At 36.1% G+C, this 18809-nt stretch overlaps 2 protein-coding genes across 2 annotated transcripts in view; both read left to right on the top strand.

Moving 5' to 3' along the window:
- The window catches only part of wnt5b (wingless-type MMTV integration site family, member 5b), a 150692-nt gene extending 143043 nt beyond the window's left edge, over positions 1–7649 (top strand). Inside the window, exon 7 of the mRNA XM_049475013.1 lies at positions 5639–7649. Coding sequence (XP_049330970.1) covers positions 5639–6097 — 459 coding nt within the window. The 3' untranslated portion in view covers positions 6098–7649. The remainder of the gene's footprint in view (positions 1–5638) is intronic.
- A 3952-nt stretch (positions 7650–11601) lies between these two features.
- The window catches only part of adipor2 (adiponectin receptor 2), a 57691-nt gene continuing 50483 nt past the window's right edge, over positions 11602–18809 (top strand). The window contains exon 1 of the mRNA XM_022671799.2: positions 11602–11737. The gene's annotated coding sequence lies outside the window, so the exon portion shown is untranslated. The remainder of the gene's footprint in view (positions 11738–18809) is intronic.

Raw genomic sequence — 18809 nt, 5'->3', positions numbered from 1 at the left:
GCTGGTTCATGGTGTAGCTCTCAAATAGTGTTATGGGCAACAAAACTAAAGAAAAAAACTAAAGAAAATACATGATGTCCATTGTAATGCATGCAGGGTCTGAAGGGGTTAAAATCCATTTCTAAAACTCAACCCTTCGCATTGTACATTTGCTGAAAACTGTAGGAATTACAGGTTAACATTGTTGCATTTAATGGGCAACAGCTCCGCAAATATTTTGTCATTTTGAGGCAGCAGAAACATTCTGGTGCGAATATCTGCCAGTGGGGTTAGCAATTTTTTTTAATACATTTTTTTTAAATAAGCAATAGCAAAGTCTCGAAATAAGGTAAGTAAGACTTAAATCAAGCAAAAATCTCTTATTTTTTGGCTTAAATTTGTACACAAGAATCAAAATGACTTGATTGCTGACTTTTTGTGCTTATTTTGATTTCAAATTACTTAAAATATAGTTAAAAGTCTACGTAAGACTGAATAAGATCAGTATTTATAAAATCAGTAAAACAATCTTACACTTTGCCTTAAAATGAGATAATTTCACTTGCTAAGATTTAGTTTTTTTGCAGTGTATATATTATTGTGAAGACTTACTGTAAACTCCTGTTTAATCTTAATTCAAATTCAAATTGAAGAACTGAATTCAATTCAGTTCAGAACTTTGTGCAACCCAGATTAGTGCCGTTTTCATCACCTGAAAGTCAACACAGTGTTGGATTGGTCACTTTCTGGTTTTAAAAGCATTTTAAATAATGCAAAAGTACTAAAATGACTTTTTCTGGTAAATGCTAATACAATGGGGGCTAAATTTGGAGTAAAGGACCCCGAGGAACTGCGAGAGACATGCAGCTCGGTTGTAAGAGAGGAAGACGGACCGGGGTTTGTTTATTTGAGCTCCACTTTCCCGGGCTGCTCTTATCTGCGCACCTTTAGGGCCGTTTGTTTACCCCTGCCGGTCCCCCACCCCAGCTGGCCCCAGCCCTGTCTGAGCATGCTCCATTGTGCCAATGCCCAAGACCGTGTCCTTTCTCTGCACCAATGAGCCTGACTGTCTGTCACACCATGAGAATGAGGGGTGGGGATTGGAGGGAGGTGGAGAGGGGAGAAAAGAGCGAGGAAGAGACATGGAAACATAGATAGACATTTTCTTTAAAAAATATATATATATTTGACAGTTTTGGTTGAGTACAGTGTGTGATGGAGTGTATGGGATGGATTGTAATGTACTGAATGTACTGTACTGATGTGCACGGTGTGTGTGTGCGTGCCTGTGGCAGGTGGGTAGGCTGCTATGCAGGTAGGACAGTGTTTTGACAGAAAAATGTGTTGGAAAGTGTTAAAAGTCAGTCGTCGCTCTCTTTCGGCAGGCAGGTAAGAGGGAGTGGCTTCAGCAGCTGTCAGTCAGTGGGGAGGGAGGGGGTCGCAGCCCCCTGCAGCACCTCTGTAAAAAGGCGCCTGTTAAACCACCGTCTCGCATGAGGTGTTAAAGGGAGGTGCTAGGCCAGGGGCCCTGGTGAAGAAAGAGACTGCAAATGATTGAAAGACAAGGAGAGCGAGAAAAAGAAAAAGAGAGAGAGAGAGAGAGAGATCCCTTTGATATTCCAATGTTCAGGAGACTGCAGAGTCACAAAGACACAGTAAAAGAGCGTTAAGCATGTGCTCTGTGCCTTGTATGAGTATATGAGTCTGTGTGTGTGTGTGTGTGTGTGTGTGTGTTGTAGAAAAGGAAAGCTTTAAGTATGGAAAGCAGATTAGAATTTTTTTATTCGACAGGTGTGCATTAAATTGATGTTTTCTGCTGCAGTAAATGGTCTGGCAGTCTGATTTGTAGTATGTGAGCAGAATTTATAAATGAAATTTTATCAAATTGTCCACCTCTTTCACTTTCACCAGACCAGAGTTAGCTGTAAAAGCAGCTCTTTGATTCAGGCACTCAATCATCTGTTTATTACTGCTGTGAAAATATATAAAAAAAATATTTGATGAGCAATTTTCTAAACTTTCTACTCCTTACATTTGAAAAATAGCCTTGTGTGCAATATTACATTGTTGGATAGGGCAGTGGGCAATCTGTCACTCTGTTGCATCTTGTTTGTTTTTGCTGTTATCTTTTTTTATGTAAGTCTTTTATATGCTATTTTCCACATTTTTGTAAATTCTATTTTTAGATTCTTTGTAATTGATTTTAGTTAAATCATAGTTTTTCAAACTGTATTGTTTGTGACACCGGAGAGGATTTCACCTTAATTATGTTATACTTGGTGCAATGACAAATAAAGATACTTTGTTAAATTCTATTATATTTTCAATATTATCATTTTAATATAATATTATAGTGGTTATAGCTTTGTCCTTTAGCTTTGGCTTTTTGTACCCTTTATATTACTTTCACTTTTATACTTTAAGTAGTTTGAAACCAGTACTTTTACACATAAAGAGTAAAAAGCTTGAGTTGATGCTTCTTCACTTTCTACTGAAGTATTTTATAAAACCCTAGTATCTATGCTTCTACCTACATGTAGTAATGAATGTGAATACTTTTGACACCTCTGGCTATTAGTTAAATGCAGCTATACTTTAGATGTCTCTCTCTATTGATTCAGCTGGGGTTTCCGTGAATATAATCGGCAGGAAGTTCTCTCTCGGCACACGTGGGGCTCACTGTGTGTTCTAGAACAGAATGACTATTCATCCCATTGTTCTCCAAACGCTCTCATTGCCGCTCTCTGTTTGTTAAGAGACTGTAAACTCCAAAGGCCCCTGGAGGGCTCTGCCAACTTCAAAAACCACTTTACCACAGATCCTAGTGAAGTGTGGTGAAGCGCCGTGGCCTCAAGAGGGCGGTGCAGTACCACACAAAATAAATTAGCTTTCTTGAGACTAGTTTGTTGATTTCTTTGCCTAAAACTCCCTCCAGCCAATTGAGCAACTGCATGATTTGCTTTTCACTTCTTTGTTAAGCTTTTTAATACATTTTTGTACAAGTCTATAAGTCAGAGTACACTATATTGTCATTCAGGCTACACAGCAGAAAATGCATAGATCAGGGGTGTCCAAACTTTTTTTGTTGGGGGCCAGAAGGAGAAATATATTTGAAGTCACGGGCCACAGACTCTGTAATAAAACAAATAATGAAATATACCACTTTAAATAATTCATTCTCCTGATTACTTTCATGTACACATCATTTTACTTGACTTACTATCTTTATCTATCTTTGACAGTGTTGTGTAAACTAAGATTTTTCAAATTGATGTTTCATTTCATGATGTCTCTTAATATTAAACTCCTTAATAACGGCAACTTTTAGACTCTTTTGCCCTTTTTCTGCGCTACAACTGCGCACTCTCTCCGCTTTTAGACTTTTTGCCATTTTCTGCGCTAGAAATGCGCACCCTCTCCACATTTATACTCTTTGGCCCAGTTTTCTGCGCTAAAACTGTGCACCCTATCTGCTTTTAGACTCTTTGGTCCAGTTTTCTGTGCTAAAATTGCGCACCCTCTCCGCTTTTAGACTCTTTGGCCCAGTTTTCTGAGCTAATACTTCTTGACACCTTTCTGACACCTAGCGTTCAAACTTTGAATCTCATATTATAAAAACCTGCTTAACAGCAGGCCAACTTTCATTCTATTTCTAAAATACCTTGCGGGCCGCTCCAAAAAAGGAAACGGGCCGCAAATGGCCCGCGGCCGTAGTTTGGACACCCCGGCATAGATGAACAAGATGTGCTTAAATCATTAGACACATTTAATTATTGCACAAAATAGCTGGTGCCAATTACTTGTTGTAACTCTTAATTAATCCAAATCAAACTTATTTCTTTATCTTTTTTCAACTCTGAAACTAATAACACATATATTTAACTATTTAAAACATGTACTGGTCAAACTCAGACAGCTTTACTCCTTTTTACAAGGTTTCTAATCTGAAGATGGTTACAAAACTCATGTGACATTTAAAAAACATGTTTAAAATCATGTCCACGTATTTTTCCTTTTATTTTCTATCAAGAAAGTCTTTATTTTCATTAGAAAAATTGAAGAGAAGAATTAAAGGAGGTCTGAAAGATGGAGTGATTAGCAGCAATAAAATCATTGCTAAGATAAGAAAATAAAAAAGCAGCGTATCTGGACCATACAGCACTAGTACTGGACTACTAAACAATAGGGGTAGTGTGTGATTTTAACGCAGCTTGGCCACCAGATGTCACCGTGATGCCTTGATTCAAACATTTCACAAAATTTGCTTTTTATCAGAATCATCTCAAAATCTCAGCTTATGCCCCTATTATCTCTATTCCTGTACGGGGAAAATGTCAAAGTGTCAAAGTCAAAGTGTCAAAGTGGTTTTTATTGTCATTTCAGCTATATACAGAGTACACAGTGAAACGAAACAACGTTCCTCCAAGGACCATGGTGCACATAAACACAGTGTAGACAGAACAGTAGTGCAACAGTACAAAAGTGCAGACAGACAATACAACACAATACAGACAAAGAATAATAAATAACAAGACAGTGTGCAAATTATGCAGTGTGCAAAAAAGACCAGTGAGGTAGTAATTACCTCTATTACACAGTGTGCAATAGAGTCCAGTGAGGTAGTAGGGTTTTTAGTGCTTTCCATTTTCTGGGGTAAGTGGGGAAAGAGTGTGTGTGCATGTACAGAAAAAACATCAGTTCAGTCTCTGCAGTTAAGGAGTCTGATGGCTTGGGGGTAGAAGCTGTTGCAGAATCTGGTCGTGCTGGACCGGATGCTGCGGTACCTTCTTCCCGAAGGCAGGAGGGAGAATAGTTCGTGTGAGGGATGGGTGGGGTCATTCACAATGCTGGTTGCTTTGCGGATGCTGCGGGTGGTGTAAATGTGTAAATGTGGAACATATATGCAGGGGGAAATAATAATTTATTAATATATTTTATTCCATTATCTTCCCAATTTACACAACTAATTACCCACTCATTAGGACTCCCTTATTACTGATGATGCCAAAACACCAGGAGGGTGAAGACTAACACATGCCTCCTCTGATACATGTGAAGTCAGACTCCGCCTCTTTTTGAACTGCTGCTGATGCTGTAGCATTGCCGAGTAGCATCACAGCGCTAACGCTCGGAGGAAAGCGCAGCCTTGTGCTGATCCACATCACCCTAGAAGTGATGAGGGGAAAGAGCGCCATCTACTGTACCCACCCAGAAAGAGAGAGCAAGGCCAATTGTGCTCTCTCAGGCCTTAGATGGCAAGCTGCATAACCGGGATTCAAACCGATGGATGGACACCATTTCTCCCAAATTCCAAATAAGAATGTTGTTATTTGGGGTATTTATTAGCAGAAAATCAGAAATGGCTGAAATAGCAAAAAAAAAGATGCAAAGTTTTTTAGATCTTAAATAATGCAAAGAAAACAAGTTTATATTAATATTCAAGTTTTAAGAGCTCAGAAATCAGTATTTGGTGCAATAACCCTGTTTTTTTGCATCTTAGCATGTTCTCCTCCACCAGTCTTACCCACTGCTTTTGGATAACTTTATGCCTTTACTCCTGGTGCAAAAATTCAAGCAGTTCAGCTTGGTTTGCTTTCTTATAGAAATTAGGCAGTTAATCTAACAACACATTTCCATGTTCTTCCCTTGTTCCCTCCAGGCGGTGTACAACCTGGCCAACGTTGCCTGCAAGTGCCACGGCGTGTCGGGCTCCTGCAGCCTGAAGACGTGCTGGCTCCAGCTGGCAGACTTCAGACGTGTGGGCGAGTTCCTGAAGGAGAAGTACGACAGCGCTGCCGCCATGCGCATCAACCGCCGCGGCAAGCTGGAGCAGGTCAACAACCGATTTAACCCACCGACAGGCGAGGACCTGGTGTACATCGACCCCAGCCCGGACTACTGCCTGCGCAACGAGAGCACGGGCTCGCTGGGCACCCAGGGCCGGCTCTGCAACAAGACCTCGGAGGGCATGGACGGCTGCGAGCTGATGTGCTGCGGCCGCGGCTACGACCAGTTCAAGACCTACAAGCACGAGCGCTGCCACTGCAAGTTCCACTGGTGCTGCTACGTCAAGTGCAAGCGCTGCACGTCACTGGTGGACCAGTTTGTCTGCAAGTAGCCCCAGAGACCTTCAGGGCCCTAGGGATGCACTTGGATGCACTAAACTAGGAGTTGGTTGGGGCGAAGGTTGGTTGGGCGTTCAGGACTGAGCAAGTCAGAAAAGGACTGAGCAAAATGTACTAAAGACTGTGATAATAAATATTAAGAAAGTTTTAAGTATGTAATTATGTATAAGTGTGTGGTGAATGGTAATTTAATGAAGTTCACTCGAGAACTGACAAAACTAGCTAGAACTTCGAGAACTTCTGGGACCTTCTGGAACGTCTAGAAGGGGTGAAAGGAGTAAATGTAATGTAAATGTGTTGGTCTTGTTCTTGTTTGTCCTCTTTTCGTCTTGGTAGCATCTCACACGTGGACAGCTCATCTGATCACCTGATCATCTGATCAGTCTGGAACTCATCAGATTTTCTGCTCTTGATGATTCTTCTCCAGAGGATCAGGAGAAGACCTTTTGGACTCATTGCTTTTTGCTCCTGCGGACTCCCTCCAACTCTCCTGTATTATTAGAGCTCTTAAAACCCTTGCGCCACACAGAGACCTTGATCATGACCATGAAACCAAGGGATCATTGGATTGGGTTGATGTTGCAACGTACATAGTTGACCTGTGAAATGTGTGCTTGTGCTTGTGTGTTGCTGTGCCTCTCGAGGTCCAAGAACGCTTCGTCCCAGACCCGCGGAGATCTTTTCTTCAGAGGAGAAGGAATTTCAGAAAGAGATTCCTGTCAGAAGACGACGCGTCAAGACGATGTGCAGCAAGTGTGTTTGGGGACTTTTCTCCTTAAAGCTTCAGCTTAGAGAAAAACATCTCTTCGTCTTCTCTTAATGATTTAAAGTAGCCACCAGCCACTTCTGGTCCTAATGGAAATGAGCTTTCAGCTTGGCTTAGTATAAAAGCTGATATGAGCTTTTAATATACAGTACCTCTCTGGTATGAGTCTTTCAAGGTCTTCTGCACATGAGATCAAGGAAAGGAAGTATAAAATGTCTAATGAATGTCATGTTGTCTTATTTTATATATTTTTTATATAAAAAAGGACAACTGAATGAATGTGAGTTTGCTAATCTTGCAAAGAGATGGATAAAAGAGAAAAGACAAGGCTACACAATAAGGACTGCAAATTACTATTGTACTCACGCAATAGTTGACCAGATTATATTTTATTAATTGCTTCTCATGTTATACATCATATGTATTGTTCTGAATATTATTTTTTGATACAGAGGCTTCTACTGTTGAGTTCTATTTTAGCAGAGGTGATATTCCTTCGCCACCGGATGGAATGGGTTCTATTGTGTCAGCTCCATCTCCCATTGTCAGGCCATAGTTTTTACACATGGCCTATGTCAGTCTGTCATTAGAGAGAGTACTACATATGTAAATAACAGTCTATGTATAAAAAATTACACACCGTGATTACAATTTTCCATGACTTCACATGTTAATCCAAATTGTTTGCTGCCCTATGACCATATGCTTGTTGTGTTTATGTATTTTCCCCATCATTCAAACCAGTAATATTAAAGAAAAAACATTAATAATGATTATTACATCTGTTGTGCTGTATAAAGTCACTTTTACATGGAATATTTTGATTTTTTCAAGAGACAAGAATGTGCTGAGGTTGAGTTCGAGCCTATTGTTCTGGGGAAATGAGGAGACCACTTCACTTTCTGAATCAGTTTCTCTGATTTTGCTATTTATAGGTATATTTTTGAGTAAAATGAACATTGTTGTTTTATTCTATAAACTACGGACAACATTTCTACCAAAAGATGCAGAGCTTTCAGACCAAACAAGTTCATATTCAAAAAGTTTTAAGTTCAGAGTTCAGAAATCAATATTTGGTGGAATAACCCTGGTTTTTAATCACCGTTTTTTTCATGCATCTTGGCATCCTGTTCTCTTCCTCCACCAGTCTTACACACTGCTTTTGCATAACTTTATGCTGCTTTACTCCTGGTGCAAAAATCAAGCAGTTCAGTTTGGTTTGATGGCTTGTGATCATCCATCTTCCTTTTGATTATATTCCTGAGTTTTAATTTGGTTAAATCAAAGAAATTCATAATTTTTAAGTGGTCTCTTGTTTCTTTCCAGAGCTGTATAAGCAGTATAGTGTAAGATTTTGGTACTTTTCTCACATTAAAGTAAGTGGAATTTGCACTTTAGGGAGACACTCCTAAAGAAGCACATACTCAAATGCATGTCTGGACTGTTAAGAGATACAGAACTGTTTCTGAAAGTGAAAAGATTATATGAACCGAGACGGTAGAGTAACATTACAGCATTTTACAGGAATATGAAGACTCTGATTGCACAGTGTTACACTGCCAATTTCACCAAAGTAGCCACAATATAGGCGCTATTCTTACGTTAACCGTTTTAGTGGACCATCACTATGATTTTGAATCTTTTATTGTTAGAAAAAAATGTTTTTACTGGTTAATTTAACACTTGATGTAAAATTATTTGGAATGGACTGACATAAAAACAGTTAATTGAAGACAGTTTAATGCACAATATACAGTACCAGCCTAAAAGTTTGTACACACCTCTTGTCATCCAGTGTGTTTTCTTTCTTTTAATATTTAGTTTTTACTTAGTACATAATATTGAAGACTATATTCAAACTATGAAAGAACACATGTTTAACACAAGTGCTAAACAAACCAGAATATTGTTTTTTACTTTAGATTCTTCTAATAATCACATTAATCTTTGAGGACAGATCTGCACACTCTTGGTGTTTTAATCTCAGTGTCTTCAAATGAGGTAGAGTCACCTGGAATAGTTTTTTCAGCGTCTTGAAGGAAGGAGTTCCTGGAGGTGCTGAACAATAGGTGCTGCTTTTCCTGTAAATATCAATGTTCTAATAATTGATATTTACGACAAAAAAATCTCTTCTGTTACTGGAACTCACTCCTGTTACTTTGAATGTTTTGAATAACAGGAAAGAGTTTTAGCATAAAATTAGCTAAAACATGAAAAATAGATAAATAGATGGTGGCTATGCTGAAAGCATGAGGACACTGGGCACTTTTTTCAGTGATTTTCCCAAAATTTGTGTTTTTAAAATAAACAAATAAGATCTAAGAATAAATTTAGGTAACAGGACAGAGTGATGAGGTTGAGCCCCTCAGTCATTACAGTTACAATAAGATCAAATATACAGAAAAACTAATGAGGGAACTTAATTTTGGTCTTCCCATGATTTTGGAAGAACCAGCTGATGTAATTTCCTGTTGTAGATCTGACTTCCTGTTGTAAAACGTTTCAGATGTTTTAGATGGGGTAATGTGTTACGGTAACAGGACTGAGTGATAATCTAAGGACTCTAAAAAGCATAGACAGGATTTTGAGTCGCACAACAATGCAAAAAAAAAAAAAAATACACCACTGAAAGATTTTAATAATTATATTATATTCAGTGTTTTAGGTAGTTTTTTGACTACATATCTTACTTTTACAATTAGGTCAATGTACAAGAAAGTTATTTTGTGTGCACATTTATACATGTAGTTTAATAGAAATAGAAATGACCCTATAGTAGTGTAGTGTAGTAATAAACACATAGTAGTGTAAACACATCATTTACTCTAAGATAATATTATGTTAATGCATGTGGTTAAAATCTAATCAGAATAATATCTAGATACTAGTCACATAAGGTGAACTGATGTAAACAGGGTTTGAGTCTCTTGTTTATTTTGAGTAAGTCAGCAGGACAAACCCATATTCAGTTCATTTCAGGACAAACATTTTTCCTTTTTTAGCTCACACTGAGCAAGTTATTCCCTGATTAAATGTCAAAGCTGATGTTCTGAGATGGTCTGATCTGACAGGATGAATAGAGTTTAAGATAATCAAGTAAAAGGAATCATTTAATAATATTATTACTTAAGAATGAATTTTACTAGTCAGCCTATAAACAATTGAGAAATAAAAACACAATGGATAAATACATGACTTAAGAATGTTGGGAGTGTCTGCGTTAGGTAGAGAAACATTGTGTACTTCTCCCATCCTTCAACGAACCTTGCCCTTCCCTACCGCATATTTCAGATTCATGATTTAAGTGGGCTGAACTGTTCACTGTTAACACCCTGTCCTTTGTTTACTAGACCTGATTGGTTTCACTCATTTTGCCTTAGTAACGCAGTGGCCCCTGCAGTTTACCCTAGAGTTGAGTTATAGAAGTTTACATACTCTGAATATCTTCTGTTAATGCTTGGCTTCTGGTGACATATTTGAACTGTTTTTTGTGCAGTAAATCTGCACATGGATAAAAATTACGCAAACATTTATTTCAAGCTATTATTTATAGCAGCAGTATTAAAAGCAGAAGTATTTCTAAATGGAGAAGGGACAAGATGTTCTAATAAACAGCATCAATATGCTTTTGCTACTATCCCTAAAAAGCCACCTATATTCATTATAAAAACAGGGTCTACTGCAAATTATGAGATAAAGTGTCAAGTAACTAAGTACAAATACTTGTTACCTTAGTTAAGTAGAAATCATGGTTATCTATACTTTACTTGGGTAATTAATTTTCAAGCAACTTTTTATTCTACTCCTTACATTTTTACACAATTATCAAAACTTTCTACTCCTTACATTTTAAAAACAGCCACCTGGATTTAAGTGAGTAAATGATGTAGGGTTGGTTGGTTGATTGATGTTGCAGTTGGTCTGCAGGTTTAGGTTCAGCAACAGTATGTGCTGAAAGAATGAGGTCAGCTGACCATCTGAATATACTGAATATTATAGACCAGGTTATTCCATCAATGGATTTTTTCTTCCCTGAAGACACGAGCAAGAGATTCCAAGATGACAATGTCAGGATTCATGGTGCTGGAATTGTGAAAAAGTTCAGGGTTCAGGGAGCATGAGATCATCATTTTCACACATGGATTGAGAGAGAGTTCACCACAGAGTCCAGATCTTAACCTCATTGAGAATCTTTGGGATGTGCTGGAGAAGACTTTGTGCATATACAAATACTTAAATACATTCATTTTCAATGGGTTTACAGTATAGGCCACTGAAAAGGGGAGCCTAGTGTATCCTATGTTTTTTAAATCAACATTAACATTTTAATAACATTATAGTCATTGTGGCACGGCCTGAGCTTTTGTCCTAAAAGGCATTTTGTTCCCCTTATATTACTTTTAATTTGATACTTTAAGTAGTTTAAGAATATCAATAGAAGAAACCACTACTTTTTACACTTTTACTTAAAGATTAAAAAGCTTCAGTTAATACTTCAACTTCTACAGAAGTATTTTTAAATATCTATATCTATAAACAGGCACTGCTTGTGGTAATAAAACGTATACTCGTTGTTCTGAAGTGATGCAATCTAATATTCATTTTTTTGGATGACAAAAAAGACAAAAACAACCATTTAAACTACAAATCCCATGAAGCTCTCTGCTCCAATGCCGTGCTGTGATTGGTCAGGAGGCCCTCACGCGAGGGGCGTCACGAGGAGCCCGACGACATCAAGAGATCCAGCTGGTAGAGACGAGTCAGTGTGAGCGAAGAGCGGAGAGCGAGCGAGGGGATTCACACAGAGAGTCTCAGAAACTCCACGATTAACAGCTTTAGAGGACGAATTTCACTGTCAGCGGTGGAGGTAAAGATGTTTAACTCTTCTTGCTGTGATTTAGCCTGTTTTTAAGTCTCGGCATGTCGGATTTATTGCGAAAATACGAGAAATACAGCAACCTGACAGTTGTAAGTTAGGTTAGCTAGCTTTAGTTAGCTTAGGTCTGTGGAGTGAGTCAAATTCGGCTACTTTTCAGTTGACTCACTGATTCAACTTGATTCACTTGATAAACTTGCTAAAACTACAGCTCTGTAAAAAATAAAAATAATTAAGAAACCACTTCAGTTTCTGAATCAGTTTATTTGATTTTACTATGTATAGGTATATATTTGAGTAAAATGAACACTGTTGTTTTATTTTATAAACTACAAATAAATCCAAATAAAAATATTTTTATTTAACAGTTAGAGCGTTATTTGCAGAAAATGAGAAATGGCTGAAATAACATCAAAAAAAGATGCAGAGCCTTCAAACTTTAAATAATGTAAGGAAACAAGTTGGTGATCATAAAGTTTTAAGAGTTCAGAAATCAACGTTTAAGTTAACTAATGGAATAACCATGTTTTTTTATATCACAGCTTTCATGTATCTTGTCATGTTCTCCTCCAGCAGTCCTACACACTGCTTTTTGGAAAACTTTATGCCTTTACTCCTGGTGCAAAAACTCAGCTTGGTTTGATGGCTTGTAATCATCCATATTGCTCTTGGTTATATTCCAGAGATTTTCAGTTTGGTAAAAACAAAAACTCCTCATTATTATTTTTCCCAGAGCTGTTGTTTTTTTAGTGTGTTAACTATTAACGTTAATGGTTTGGATAGTTTTTACTAGCTAGATAAGCTAAGTTAGGTTAAAGCCAAATTCAACAGAAGCAATATGAATCATTGAACCAATGAATCATTTTTAGGTATCACTTTTTTCAGAAAGACACTGAGTCACTTTTCCAGCTCACACATACTTTGACAGTGGCTGCTGTGTTCTTAAACTCACTATATATCTTAATTAACACTATTTTATTTAGTTGTTTGTTTAATTAAGAAGCTAAACACCCTGTATTTTCACTCTTAAAACATGTATTTAGCGATTTACACACTGTTCAAGTTCACTCCGCATAGAGGACAAGCAGTTAGCTAGCTTAGCTTAGCTAGCTTTAACGTTACTGACTGCACTGTAAACAAACCCGCACGCAGCGCCTCTTTACACACAGAATATCCAGTTACACAGCTCAGATCCGCTGGAATAATCATTATTTCAGAATTATAGAGAGTGATTGTGAATGTTTACTTAAAAATCTTCCATCCATATATCGTAGGAGATCGTTAGGAAGCTTGAAAAACATTCTGGTTTCTTTGTCTTGGTTCAGCTTTTTTGCGGAGGCTCAGCTGACTGTAGCTAACCTTGCTTATAGTTTGTTTATCAGATGCTGTCATCTCTCTAAACCAGGGGTATTTTTGTCTTTTATCTCCTGTTTTATGCTCTTTATAATAGTATCGTTTATAACTAATAGCTGTTAGTATTAGTCCTGTCATGTCTAACCCATAACTGCTAGCTGCAGTGGCATGGAAAAGTTTGGGTTCACGATTTTTCCTTTATAAATCATTGGTTGTTCAGATCAGAAATTTCAGTAAAATATACCAAATAGCACAAGAACACAGTGATATTTGAGAAGTGAAATAAAGTTTATAGGATTTACAGAAAGTGTGCAATAATTCTTTAAACAAAATTAGGCAGGTGGATAAAGGTATGCACTCCAACAGAAAAACACTTCAATATTAGTCTACATCAGTATTAGTCCTTAGTAGGGGTGGGCGATATGGCTCTAAAATAATATCACAATATTTCAGGGTATTTCTGCGATAACGATATACTTGCCGATATAGGAAAACAGAAAAATAATTAATTAATTTCAGGAATATAGTATAAGAGTATAACAGCATAACCACAATGTGGCAAAATAAATAATATAGCATAAAATAATATAATGCAGCAAATAAAATTGCAGAATATTTAGTGCATGCATATAAACTGCAAACTAAAACAATTCTACAATAAATACACAAAGCTTCACAGTAAATAATAGACTACTTTTAAGACAGAACATTATATCGTATATGTCAAGATATATTGTATACGATATAATATTGCCCACCCCTAGTCCTTAGCTTAGTTTGTTTATCAGGTGCTGTCTTTTCTATCTTTCCACCCCAGGGGTATATTAGGCTTTTAGCTTCTGAATTATGCCCCTGATACTAGTATGGTTTATCACTAATAGCTGTTAGTATTAGTCCTGCCATGTCAAACCCATAACAGAAGTTAGCTATCTACAGATTCTTATTATTATTTTTTTTATCTAAAAAGAAAAGGCTTTAATCTGTGTTAAAATATATTAAATACATTGTCAAAGTCTTAGAAAAGCTACTGACAGTAATTCAAGCCTGTCACGATAATTATGTTATGGACTTATCATACAATAATTGTAAAAAAATTCTAATAATCAAAAGTTTAGTGATCTTTAAAGTGTTGAGTGATTGTGAATGCTTACTTAAAAAATTGCTATCCATACATTTTTAGAAAATCATTAGGAAACTTGAAAATCTTTCTGGTTTCTTTGTCTTGGTTCTGCTTTTTTGTTTTTTTGTGGACGCTCAGCTGACTGTAGCCAGCTTAGTTTGTTTACCAGGTGATGTCATCTCTCCAAACTAGGGGAATTTTCTTAAATACATTGCTTAAAGTTTTTTTAAAATGCAGCAGACAAATAATAAATACATTTTTTGTTTTGTGTGCATAAAGTTTTCAGTTTCGAAATTTGATCTTTAATAACACCAATATTTTTATTAAACCATACTAGGCCTGTGTCTTTCCAGTGTCAGGAATTTCTTACTAAATAAAAGTTCAGTGCTCTTTAAAAGTGTATTATTTATATTCTAAATTATGTTACATTATACTATAATTGGATTACTGGCATTTAATGGTCCTGGATTGTAATTAATTAACAGTAATTCAGATGCAGTGAGAAATGACATAATTATTAGAGAATTGTAGAGGGAGACTGTGATTACTTCCTTTAAAAAATCACCATTTATGCACTGTAGAAATGTGTTAGTTAGCTATCTTGATATAAATTCTGATTTGATAGTTAGCTAGCTTTGGGAGTTGGATGAACTGGATAAAATAGTGCATTGGATCCTTTTTTTTGAATTTTTCATACAGTTTCTTTTTTGTTTGTGCAATACTAGACTTGTTGATCTCAAATCCAGTGTCTAAAAGTCTGAAAGTTTAGTGCTCTTTTAAAAGGAAATTGTTTGTTGACATTATTTTTCCCAGAACAAGATATTGTCCAAACAAAAATAGTTATTGAGACAGGCCTGCACAAAACTGTTCATTTTTGTTTGTTTGGAATAAAATAATAAGTCAGATATGCTGGAATGATAAGCTTTGGTCTTAATTTTGTCTCTGTATGAGATGAGATTTAAAAAGTCGTAAAATTGTATCTTTCCTTACCTGCAGATACACTGTTTTTTTTTTATTGTTGTTTGTTTGTTTCTGGGTCAGATATTTACATGATATATTCAGAAGCATAGACATTTCTTTTGATTAATAAATTAAGCTGGGTACTTTAAGATTCAAAGATTCACACATAGCTAAAACAGCACTGAAGCAGCATTGCCAGTAGAAGAAAAGGGAAGCTTTGGAGCAGCTGCACATGAGCCTAAGGTCACCATGCCCAGTGCCAGGTGTTGGCTACATGGGTACAAGTGCCTCCAGCACTGGGCTGTGGAGCAATAGAAATGCATTAATTCCCTGGAGTGATGAAAAAAGCTGCATCTGTTATTTTTATTACCGTATCAAACATTTTATCTCTATTAATAGAAGTAATAATCTTAATTTCTGAAGAAATGTTATATATTTGACCTATAATGTACCTGCTGAGTGTCAGATAGCACTTGTAACATAGGTGTTCCCATACAGGAACATACTGTATATATCTATATTGTCAGATATTACTAATCTCAACAATCTTAATCTCAACATGCACATCTTTCAAATGCTGATAAAGTGATGGTACTGTGTCGTAATACTTAGAGCTGAGTTTACATTTTCTCACAGTTCTTATCGTATCATATCATATATACCCTGTCACACCACTTTAATTGACGCCACTTTGTTGAAGGTACATTTCAACCTGTTCCACGAATAACAGATCTAATTTTTTTTTTTCTGTTTGGTTATCAGAGCTTATCAGCTTAGCGCATATAAAATAAACGTAATTTATGAAAGGAGTGTCCAGTCTGACTCATGCCCAATAACCTTAAATAACCCTCACAGCTCTGTGATCCTGGCAGGATTGATTTACAGTAGTGCTGGGCAATACGATAACGATATATAATCATGATATACCACATTTAAGTATGTTTTTTTTAGTTATTCTTCGAAAAATATGACAAAACAATATCATTGCTTACTTTTTCCCAACTTTATTTCAAAGTGACATTAAACCAAACTTTCACAAATGAGAATTACTACCTTTTAGTGCAGAAATATATATGTGAATATATCAAATGAAAACAGATGAGGTAGATTCAGTAGCTTATTTTTTTTACAAGAACAATGCGTCTCCATTGTTCAGCTCTCATGAGTTTAATAACGTAAAGCAGCGTCATGTTTTTTGCGAAGATTACTTTATTATCACTTATATAACCCGAGTTTATGCAAAGTGACCACGCCAATACATTTCATCATAGCCTACTTTATATATTTGCATAAATAATTGATGAATTTACTGTAGAAACAATAGGGACGATAGAAGGTAAGTGGCACGATAGACACTTTTCTATCGTCCCCACGATATTTATCGTCATATCGCACAGCACTAAATTACAGTTGATAATGCTATTCCAAATATTTCTTTATTATTATTATTATTATTATTATTATTATTTAAAGCATATTAGATGAGATTTGAGGCGACATCACATTTTGCATCTGTTCTGCCAAGAAACGTGCAACTTCTTTCTCTCAATCTTTAAATAGGACTAGTGTTTCACAAAGCTGCCTTCCCCTAGATAGCCTTAGATAAGCATCTTAGACCAGGACCCTTGCCATTTCATGACGTGTTTAATCTGTGTGGCTGCCCAACTCGTGAGGCACAGGTGCGCCATTAATGGGGATTAGCTTTCTCCCTCAGAGTTAAGTGTTGCTCTTTGATTTTGCCTGTCCTTACTTGACAGGGAAACTGTACATAATAATAGAGGTGCAAGAAACTATTACTCTTATGATTTTTTTTTGTTTAGCAAAATTGTATACAATTTCAGAAAACACAGTAAAATGTTTTAATTATTAGTGAATTACTATGAAAAGCTTTTTTCTATTGTATGAAAATATGATTTCAACTTTTAAGCCAAGTATACAGCTCTTGGGGGAAAAAAAAATAAGAAACCACTTAAAAATTATGATTTTTTTTTTTTATTTGACCATATTGAAAACCTAAAACTGCTTTAATTTTTGCACCAGGAGTAAAGGCATAAAGTTATCCAAAAGCAGCATGCAAGACTGGTGGAGGAGAACATGATGCCAAGATGCATAAAAACCAGGGTTATTCCACCAAATGTTGATTTCTGAACTCTTAAAACTTTATGAAATATAAAACATTTCCATCATTTGAGGTCTGAAAGCTCTGTAGTTTATCGAGTAAAACAACAATGTTAATTTTACTTAAACATATACATATAAATAGCAAACTCAGAGAAACTGATTCAGAAACTCTACTTACTGTACTGCAAAGGGGTGTACTGATGCACTCTTCACAATTCGATTCACGATTCTGGATTCAGAATTCACTTTTCTCACAATATTTGAAACAAACCTTTTCATTTCTAAAAGAAAAATGCATCTTGTAATTTAAATGTACTATACTGGATCTGAACTCCAGTCTCCCACATGGTAGCTCACTCAAACGCGATGGTGTTATCCACTGCACCACACCAACCACCAACCATGTCCTGTTCTAATTGTGAACAAACTACTGCACTGTTTTATTTCTCAGTTTTTTTTTTTTTTAGAGCAAAATCAAAAGCAGTTACAATTACTTGACAGTGAAAAACAACACTTTCTATGCTCAATATTTCTCAGTTAATCACCCGTTTATTTTGGCAGTTAGTCTGTCTTGCTTGACAGGGAAACTGTACATACATGATACTATAGGTATACAAAATTATATTTCAATATTGTATTAATTTTTATCTATGTTAGTTTACCTTACTTTAAATCCCACTGCTATGGTGGCATGAAAAGTCTGATTTAAAAGTGATTTTTAAGCATATATCGTAATAAGTTACAATATATTAAACCATAACCTCTGTATTGTGTTGTGTACTGTATTGGCAAGTTCTTGCCAACACATTATGCCCTTTGTCAGTGGTTCTTAAACTTTTTAGAGCATGTACCACCAGTAATAAAGACCGAAATAAAACATGGTTATACACAGTAAGCTAGATCTGTACTCCACACAAATACATGTCATATATCTTATATTTATCAAGTGTTCTTTACCTAATGTGTGGAGCTTGCCTGATTTTGCAGTCTGTAAGTTAGTACGGTAAGTGTTTTGATTGAGTGTTGTTTCTGGATAATACAGTATTCTTATTAGACAGAGAAAACAACAGTGAACTACAGTGTTTTACTGCCTTATTTAGCTATAAATCTTATTGCAGAAACTGTAGTGAACTGTTGGTTGACATAGCATTATGATATAGTCTTGTGGTGTTCCACAGGGTTTTATTATAGGACCAATGAAACTGATGTTAATGATAATAAGAGTGAAGGAGTGAAGTGTAGCTTACATACAGGTTCTAATGGTTAAAGCACTAAACACAAACTACTATAATGTTAGAACAATTAAAAAATATAGAAATATAGATTTCAGTCCTTAATATCTTATTGCAATGCAAAGCAATTTAAGGCCATTTAGTGTACCACCATGGGATGCTTTAAGTACCATAGTACTTGTAGTTCTTTAAGTACCCATATCACAGTTTGAGAACCACTGTCCTACGTAATACAAGTTCTTTTACTTTTGTGTGATTGTTGCTGTTTTTCCTTTAA

This window comes from Astyanax mexicanus, chromosome 2 (genome assembly GCF_023375975.1).
Source record: "Astyanax mexicanus isolate ESR-SI-001 chromosome 2, AstMex3_surface, whole genome shotgun sequence".
Classification (NCBI taxonomy): domain Eukaryota; kingdom Metazoa; phylum Chordata; class Actinopteri; order Characiformes; family Acestrorhamphidae; genus Astyanax; species Astyanax mexicanus.
This window is presented reverse-complemented; position numbering and strand designations above follow the sequence as displayed.